General features: G+C 29.1%; 5 protein-coding genes across 6 annotated transcripts; 2 read left to right on the top strand and 3 right to left on the bottom strand.

Moving 5' to 3' along the window:
• Positions 1-188: 188 nt before the first annotated feature.
• OCT59_017421 (uncharacterized protein) lies at positions 189-1,294 on the top strand (the record flags this gene model as incomplete). Its single annotated transcript, XM_066137476.1, has 8 exons — positions 189-205; positions 362-505; positions 582-598; positions 670-723; positions 790-846; positions 920-958; positions 1,036-1,071; positions 1,146-1,294. 8 exons carry the CDS (start codon positions 189-191, stop codon positions 1,292-1,294), a joined length of 513 nt encoding a protein of 170 aa, XP_066004058.1.
• Positions 1,295-1,400: 106 nt separating this feature from the next.
• On the bottom strand, positions 1,401-2,877 carry OCT59_017420 (uncharacterized protein). The gene is made up of 2 exons (XM_066137475.1): positions 2,679-2,877; positions 1,401-2,613 (listed from the first exon to the last, which is right to left on the bottom strand). Exons 1-2 carry the CDS (start codon positions 2,772-2,774, stop codon positions 1,546-1,548), a joined length of 1,164 nt encoding a protein of 387 aa, XP_066004057.1. The 5' UTR covers positions 2,775-2,877; the 3' UTR covers positions 1,401-1,545.
• A 166-nt stretch (positions 2,878-3,043) lies between these two features.
• Positions 3,044-4,113, top strand: OCT59_017419 (uncharacterized protein; the record flags this gene model as incomplete). The annotated part of the gene is made up of 6 exons (XM_066137474.1): positions 3,044-3,095; positions 3,218-3,316; positions 3,378-3,411; positions 3,760-3,822; positions 3,884-4,041; positions 4,106-4,113. The coding sequence occupies 6 exons, from the start codon at positions 3,044-3,046 to the stop codon at positions 4,111-4,113; spliced, it is 414 nt and encodes a 137-aa protein (XP_066004056.1).
• A 333-nt stretch (positions 4,114-4,446) lies between these two features.
• On the bottom strand, positions 4,447-6,485 carry OCT59_017418 (uncharacterized protein; the record flags this gene model as incomplete). The annotated part of the gene is made up of 6 exons (XM_066137473.1): positions 4,447-5,579; positions 5,649-5,678; positions 5,758-5,796; positions 5,894-5,947; positions 6,094-6,276; positions 6,377-6,485. The coding sequence occupies 6 exons, from the start codon at positions 6,483-6,485 to the stop codon at positions 4,447-4,449; spliced, it is 1,548 nt and encodes a 515-aa protein (XP_066004055.1).
• Positions 6,486-7,393: 908 nt separating this feature from the next.
• Positions 7,394-8,294, bottom strand: OCT59_017417 (uncharacterized protein). Of its 2 annotated transcripts, XM_066137472.1 has the most exons (4): positions 8,250-8,294; positions 8,045-8,139; positions 7,679-7,808; positions 7,394-7,609 (listed from the first exon to the last, which is right to left on the bottom strand). In XM_066137472.1, the coding sequence occupies exons 2-4, from the start codon at positions 8,130-8,132 to the stop codon at positions 7,498-7,500; spliced, it is 330 nt and encodes a 109-aa protein (XP_066004054.1). In that variant the 5' UTR covers positions 8,133-8,139; positions 8,250-8,294; the 3' UTR covers positions 7,394-7,497. The 2 variants fall into 2 exon arrangements, with proteins under 2 accessions (XP_066004054.1, XP_066004053.1); XM_066137471.1 differs by lacking the exon at positions 8,250-8,294 and having other exon boundaries at positions 8,045-8,233.
• Positions 8,295-8,418: the final 124 nt, after the last annotated feature.

Below are 8,418 nucleotides of genomic sequence, written 5' to 3'. Positions count from 1 at the left end.
TTCACAAATGACCTGGTATGTGATGATGTGTCCTTAAAATATTCTGATCGAGTACATGAATATTTCGATCGGCAAAAAATTAAATAAAATAACGTAATTAGATTATTTAATTTTATAAACTAAATTTCTTTCTTTCTTTAAAAGACACGAATTATTTTTTGAAAAAAGATGTCAAAAACTAAAGACAAATGCAAGAATTGTGCAGGTAAAAAATGAGAACAAAAAAAAACAAAAAATAAAATGTGTGGCAATATAAATCGAATTTTATATCAATTTTTTTGAATCAATATTTCATAATTATAGATTTCGATGCCAAGTTAGAGTTCATTATTTTCATTATTTTTATTTTGTTTTTTATTAGTGCATTATTACTAAAAGTTTCAGAAACAATGCCACCGGGAGAACCAGGAGGACCATCACCACCAGTAATACTAGGAGGAATTATTAGGACAAATGGTTCTGGATTATCTTTAAAAATATCGATCTTTCTAATCTTAATAGCACGGTTGGTAAAGTCTTTCTGAAAATTATGATAGTCAAGGTTAGTTTTAAATTACTATGATTTTATATTTAATATATAGGCGAACACGGTATAGCAGTAATATTGAGATTTTGTTATGTATAATTATTATAAAGTTATTAATCCAATTTTCATATTTATATTATAAGCATCGCGAGATATCGAAGGAAATTCAAACAAAAAACATGTTAGGGAAAGTGATGGTAGTTCTTTTTCATCGTTTCTTTTGTTGTTTACAAAAAGTAAAATTCTTCTTTACTTATTTATAGATGATCAAGTAGAAATATTAGAAATATCGGATACCAATAATACTAACGAAGATTTTTGTACGTTTCAAATTATGTCTAATAATTAGAACAAACAATAATACTAAATTTATGTTTATTGTTTCTATATAAGGCTCAACCCTAAAAAATGATAAAAAAAGAGTGAAAATCGGTAAAATTTCGTATTTTTTTCTACTTTGTTGATTAACAAAAGTAATATTTACTTTTTGGTATTTTAAATTATATTAGGCAATACTTCGATATGTAAAAAAGTGACTAAACCGGGTATTGTATAATTAACAGAAAGCAAAACTTGTGAACTTGAATCTGAAGTAATATATATATATTTTTTTCTTTAGACAAAGAAAGTTTATTGGCTATTAGTAATATTGGAGATCCTATTATAGATTCATTATTCTATTCTTTGGGCAAATTGAAAAAAACTGGAGTTAAAAGTGTAGCAATGAATTTGGTTAATAATAGTATCCGATTTATCACATTAGACTGAATTTATAATTTTATATTATAAAATGTAAAAAAAAAATAAATAAAAAATTATGAATGATTTTTACGTAGAATAATTAATGTAAGTAAATTATTCGTTCAATTAACTTTTCAGCTAAAATTTAAAGTCATGGGATGTTTATTAAGTTGCCAGCTGGCACAATATATACAAAATATTTTAATTTTACGATAAAATCGCAACTGTACTACGGCACTATCTTATTATTATTATAAAACTCATGATTTCATCATCAGTCACTCCTCCTTTCCATCATAGTCTCCTTCCTCTTCCTCTACGTCCAACCCCTCCTCCTCCTTTCCCTCCTTTTCATCATAGTCTCCTTCCTCTTCCTCTACGTCCAGCCCCTCCTCCTCCTTTCCCTCCTTTCCATCATGACCTTTCCCTTTCATGTCATTATGAATTTCCTCTACCTCATTATCGTCCAGTTCCTTTTCCTTTCCCTCCTTTTCCTTTCCCTCCTTTTCTTCTCCCTCATCATCTTCGTTAATTAAATCATCAAATCCATTTATCAAGGTTCCATTTTTTTTAGAGACCAAATTTAGCTTTGACATACATTTTTTTTTAATCGAATAATTCCCATTGATTTCCACCACTTTTAACATTAGACTTTTTTTAATTATACTTGCCAAAGTATAGAACCCATTCTCATCAATACTACAATATTGAAACCCCAGATATTCAATATTTTTATTGGTACCCTTTAATAATGCCTCTAAAATATATATAACACCTTTTTTACATATCAAACAATCATTAATTATTAGTTGTTTTAAATCCGGCCAGTTAGCCAAAGATCGACTAAGCATTTTCGATGTTTTTTTAGTGAAAAAATTATCTTCGAGATTAATAATTTGTAACTTCTTACACAAACTTAAAGACTCTATTATTCGACAAAGATCTGAGTTATAAAAGCTGTTTCGAGACAAAATTACTTTTGTTAGTGTAATTTTATGTTTATGTAGAACCATAGAAAGCAGTTTGGAACACTGTTTTCCTAAAACATTTTCTTTTATTGAAAATGTTTCTAAATAAGAAGTTTTCCTTCTCGAATTCAATAACGATTCTAATATAACTGTACCTCCTTCGCCTAACCCCGCGTCGTCGATTATCAAGTGCTTTAAATTAACATTATTAGTTAAAAAAACTTTTAACGCCTTTGCACCGCTTTTTCCTAGTGCATTTTTACTAATTATCAGTTCTTCCAAATTTGTGCTTTCTTTAATTACTTCGCATATTTTTCTCAAAATTTCAAAAGTTTCTTGTTTGTTATTTTTAGTGAAGACACTCTCGAGGTTCAATTTCTAATTCAAATAAAAACTTTAGATTTATATTTAAAATATATCTTAATTTGTATAATAAGGTTAACCTTGAACTTGGTAGTTTTAAGCGTTTCGATTAGTTTGTCAATTGTATTATTCGTAATTCTGTTCTCACTTAAGTCGATTTCTGGCAAGATATCCATGTTTACGATATAAAATTGGATGTTGAAAAAAAGGAAAAAAGAGAGTTAAAAGCATTTGCAGTTCATTAAGAAATTTCACACGATTCTCCATATTGCGGTTGAATACATAAAAAAGGAAAAAAAATCCTCGTTAATATGACCTAAAAAGAAATTTTACATGATTTACTATGTCATCAATCTTTTCATCATTACACCAGTATTATGCCCATAGTTAAATTTTAATTTATTAATTGTTAAGTTATTTTCGGTTTCTTCTCTTAAGGAGAATCATGCGGCTTAAAACTAAGCGCATACATAGGATTGGTATCGTCCAAGACTCAGGTTTCTTCTTCTAGAAAATAAAATTTTCTTGAAGAGGATCCTGCGGCTTAAGACTGGGCGCATATCGATACTTGTTCTATCTTATTTATACACATTGTTTTTGCTGATTTTTATTTCTGAAGACTCATACTTCACGTATATTAATCAATCTATTACTCTATTTTATGTCTTCCTTCTATATAGATACTTGAAAGAAAAAACCATTTGGAACGGCCTTTCAGGTAATTAGGTGTAAATGTATTTATATTAAAAATATTATAACTAACGTTTTTTCGTTTTTAGAATCAGAACATCTGGACTTTGGAATGGACTTTAGGTAAATATGAAAGAAAAACATATTTTTGGAATGATGAACTTTCGGTAAGTTTCATCAATGGACGAAAGTTTTTTAAAATTTTTGTTTTACTGTTGTCTTACCATTATTTCTCCTATTGTCAGGGACCTCTCGCTACACTAAATTGAGATTGTCAAAGTGAAAACCTTCCCTTATTTGTTAAAATTGCCCTTATTTAAAATCAGCATAGTCAATTTTTTTACTTTATCTACGAATAATTAAAATTATCATTATACCTCCTAAAATATTAGCTAATATATCGTACTGTCATTGCTAAAAGTAAAAATTACTTTTACTAATTTACTAATTGTTGTTATAATATGACTTTAGTGACAGTAATAATCAAAGCTTTGATGTTCCATTTCCTTCAGTGTTAGAAGATACATCTAAAAGGTAATTGATCGATTATTTATAATAAAAAATATAACTTACATTTTCCTAATAATTACTTTAGCGATGATCAAATTCTTGATGATTATGATTATGGACCTTTTAAGATCATTGATAATTATGATAATGATAATTCAGAGACAGAAAGTGGTACTTCTGAAGAGTATGATGGTTTTGAGGAATTTGAAATAACAGCAGAAAAAGAGAATAAAATATGGGACGGTATGTTTAATATTATAAATTTAAAATTTTAAACTAGATCATTAATTAACATTTAATTTTTTAGATACATAAAAACGTATACATAAATAACATATCGGAGTTTTTTTCATGTAAAAATAGGCTAAGCCACAAATTGATTTATTTATTTATTTATTTATGATAGTAAACGATAGCAATTATAGCAAGTTTATTTAGCAAATGTTAGAATGCGCAAACAATAAAAGATTGCATATTATTTAGCCTTTTATTCATGTAAAATTACTAAATTACTTATAATGCTAATTTATAAATCTGGAGGTTGCAACGCTTTTCGAGTCCATTTTTTATCATTATAATATAAATTCATTCTAATTATAATGCAAAACTATTTGACTGCAAAAAAATTTTTTTTTCTCTGTTTACTACCTACTCATTACCAACCATCTCGTCAAAATTAACCCCTGAAATATCAAAATATTCCTTAATAATTTCAATTTTAATCCTCTTGTTTTCCCTATTTCTTTCTTGAGTTTTTAATTCTTCGTCATAACTAATCAGCTTGCCTGTACGGACCAAATTGATCCATATTTCAAAGTTAATTGCCGTCTTTACTCCACTCTTAAAAAAACATGCGCTTAATTCTTCGAAAGAATCTAAAAGTCGCCAATCAAAATTGGCTACTTCTAGTAACCTGTATATACGTGGTGCTCGCTGAAGCATCAATTCCAAATTCGGTAAAGAAATTAAGGGGTAAAATTGAGCAATTAATATTTTTGCTTGAGATTTTGTCGTCTCTGATTGTTTTCTGTTTAAGTTTATCTCACAAAAAGCCTGTAATTGTATGTATGACTTAAAAAACCCGACATGAAACCTTAGTTCCTTGCGTCTGGCCATTTCTTTATTTCCTTGCTCATTTGCTTCTCCCATTACGGATAAAAATATATCCTCCGATAAATCTTTTGCAATCTTCTTGAATTCATCAGATAATTCAGTAAGTGATGAAGTCTTTTCTTGCACACGAATTGGTAAAATTTTAAAAGAACTGCAACTTTTTTGATTGTCATCAGAAATCAAATTAATACGTTGAGTACCACGAAAAGATTGAAAATCTTGTGTTGAATTAATCTTTTCCAAATGACTAATGAGGGCTTCTCTATACTCTTCTTTTTTACTGAAGATTGACCTATCACGTATAGGTGGATTATTTGGCAATTTACCAATATAACCTAGCAGCTTATGCAAATCTTCCGCCAATCTTATACTTGCCATATCCAATTCTTTGAATTTCTTTAATTCGATAATATTTGCCTCGAAGCTGAGATCCGAGGCTTGATTATAATCATAATGAGGAAAACTGGCATTAATTGTTATATCATCGGAGTTAACGTGATTTGGCTTTATCACTAATGTTCCTGTGGAATCCATAAATCGTATATTATTATTAACCAAGTTCATTGTTACACTTTTAACTCCGGTATTTTTCAATTTGCTCAATGAATATAATAACGAATCTATTGTGGGACCTCCGATCTTATTAATGGCCAATAATATTTTTTCGTCTAAAGAAAAATATATATATTATTTCAAATTCAAGTTTCAGAGTTTACTTTCTGTGAATTATACAATACCCGGTTTAGCCCTTTTACGCATCGAGGTATCTAATATAATTTAAAATAACAAAAAGTAAGTATCTCTTTTGTTAATCAACAAGGTAAGAAAAAAAATGCGAAAATTTACCAATTTTCGTTCTTTTTTTATCATTTTTTTGGGTTGAACCTTATACATTACAATAAATAGAAAATAATAAACATAAATTTAAATATTACTGTTTGCTCTAAATTACTAAGATTATAAGATATAAATTGAAACTTACAAAAATCTTCGTTAGCATCATCAGTATTGGTATCCAATACTTTTACTTGATCATCTATAAAATATAAATAAGAAAAAAGGAATTTACTTTTTGTAAATAAAATTGTGTTAATTAATAACTATTTAATAAACTTTAATATTACTGTTATACCGTGTTCGCACATATATTAAATATAAAATCATATTAATTTTAAAACTAACCTTGACCATGATCCTGTTCTTCATTCCTATCATCATTGCCAAATTCATTATTTATATTTGGTTTTTTAGTGCCATTATTACTAAAAGTTTCAGAAACCCCAACCCCGACACTAGGAGAACCAGAAGAACCATCGTCACTTGTAACACTTGGAGAAATTATTAGGACCAATGGTTCTTGTTTATCTTTAAATATATCCAATTATGAAATATTGATTCAAAATTGAAGTAGATATTAATTGATTTATTAGAATTAGATACAAAATAAATAATTAACTTTGCAAACCTGTTGCAGGCTGTTCTGTTTCGGGTTGTTCTCCAGAATCAAAATTATAAGGTAAAATACTTTTTTGCAGCTGGATAATTGGTATTTTTAATGATCTTAAAGAGTCCATATTTTAAAATTGCGATAAAGGTGGTAGAAAGAATTCAGTATTTTTTTAAAAAAAGAAGAGAATTAGAGAAAGAAAAACCAAAAAATGAATTTTTAATTTTTTTTTTGATAAATTTATTAATCGTAATATGTAATTCTATTTCATGGCTTTTTTGCTGCGACATATTAATCGTAATATGTAATTCGATTTTTTTTTGTTTGGACATATTAATCGTAATATGTAATTCGATATTGAATTACATCTTTACATCTTTTAATGGAAGCGGTGTATTTATACTTTAATGGCAAAGTGGATTTGATGAACCAAAAATGGAAGTGCACGCGTAAGATTTAATTGTGTTATAATAATGATGTTCCACCACCTTAGCGTGACACATTAAACTCTGTGCAACATCCACATTTCTCCCATTCGGTATTTTTTTTTCCGCAAATAAAAAATTTTCTCACTAAAAAAAAAATGACAATTTTGATGGTAGCAGAATGTAACAGTTAGGATTGACAAAAAATTTTTTTTTCTTGTGTGAAAATAATTATTAGATATATAATAAATAAATAAAAAAAAATAATAGGTGGGTTATTAAACTTGCGCAATGTGCAATGCGATCATAAATTGAATCATTACGTTAGACGTTTTCGTCTTACGAACCGGGAGACCTAAAAAAATCTTCAGGTAAAGAAAATTTATCATTCAGTTACACGTTGATTTTTTTATTAAGATTTATTTGAAATATATATATATATATTTGCCGATTGACTTTAATATCACAACAGGGTTCGTACAGTATAACATATAATGTATAACGTCAGGTTAGGTCTGCATCATTTTCGTTTACATTCATTTATATCTTTCTTTTTTTCATTCTGTCTTTTGGCTCTTTAGTCATTTTATTCGCTGTCTTTTGGCTCTTTAGTCATTTTATTCGCAATACCTGTAATTTTATTGCACTTTGTATTGTCACTACTCTTTGCGCTAGATTTTATCCTTCATTCTTAAAACTAGTTTACCAAGCACGTCAATATTTACAACTTACAACAACGTTTCCCCTTTTCCCTCGTCCCTGTCCCCTTCTTTGTCTTCTTTCTTGGCCTTCTTCATCCCTTTCCTCCCCTTCTAAACGAGTAATCCTAATAAAATAAAAGTGAAAAATTATATTAATTTAAGGAAACTTATTAGCAAAAAAGTTGATTACTTACTTCCTCTCTGCCTTCTTTAATTCATTATGTACCCGCAGCAATTCTCTCTGGTCATCTCTGTAAGCCCGATCCATACCATTCACTTGCTCTTGAAGTTCCTGCACCTTTTTTTCCAATTCCTTTATGTAATCTAATGGGGGAAAAAAATTGGTTAACTTGATCTATGCGCAGCTCGACCAAGCGGGTTTCTCCATCTTAGGTTGACACCGATACCGCTTAGACGTCCACAGATTCGTTTTAGAACAGACGTCCACAAGTCACCTTTAGAACAATCCAAAGACGTCCACAGGATCATTTCAGGACAAACGTCCACAAGCCCTCTTTAGAACAATCTAAGCCCCCAGGATATCATAGAGAGGAACCCACCTGCAACTACCTGACGAGCACTTCCTCTCTTGCTCTTAATGCGAGCAATTCGTTTTTCCTTCGAACGTTGAGAGCGGTGTCTGACCATCGTGAATCTATTATATAAATTAAAAGTTATTCCTATCATTAAAACTATCTCGGCAGGCTAAAACCTTCCAAGCAGACCACAGTTTTAGACGTTACGAAAACTTAAAATAATTTTTACGTAATTGGATTGTATATATAGGAAAAAATGCGTGAGAAAATACATGTTTCAAAAAGAAGGATTTTAGCAAATACACGAGAACGATAAGATCTGATGAATTTTTTGTGAAATGGGAAAAATGGGGACAAAGAAAAGTACAAAATTAATTACAAACAACGTGCTAGAAACT

The sequence above is a fragment of the Rhizophagus irregularis genome, chromosome 26 (genome assembly GCF_026210795.1).
Source record: "Rhizophagus irregularis chromosome 26, complete sequence".
Taxonomy (NCBI): domain Eukaryota; kingdom Fungi; phylum Glomeromycota; class Glomeromycetes; order Glomerales; family Glomeraceae; genus Rhizophagus; species Rhizophagus irregularis.
The sequence above is the reverse complement of the archived record's forward strand: the minus strand, read 5'-3'. Positions and strand labels throughout refer to the sequence as shown.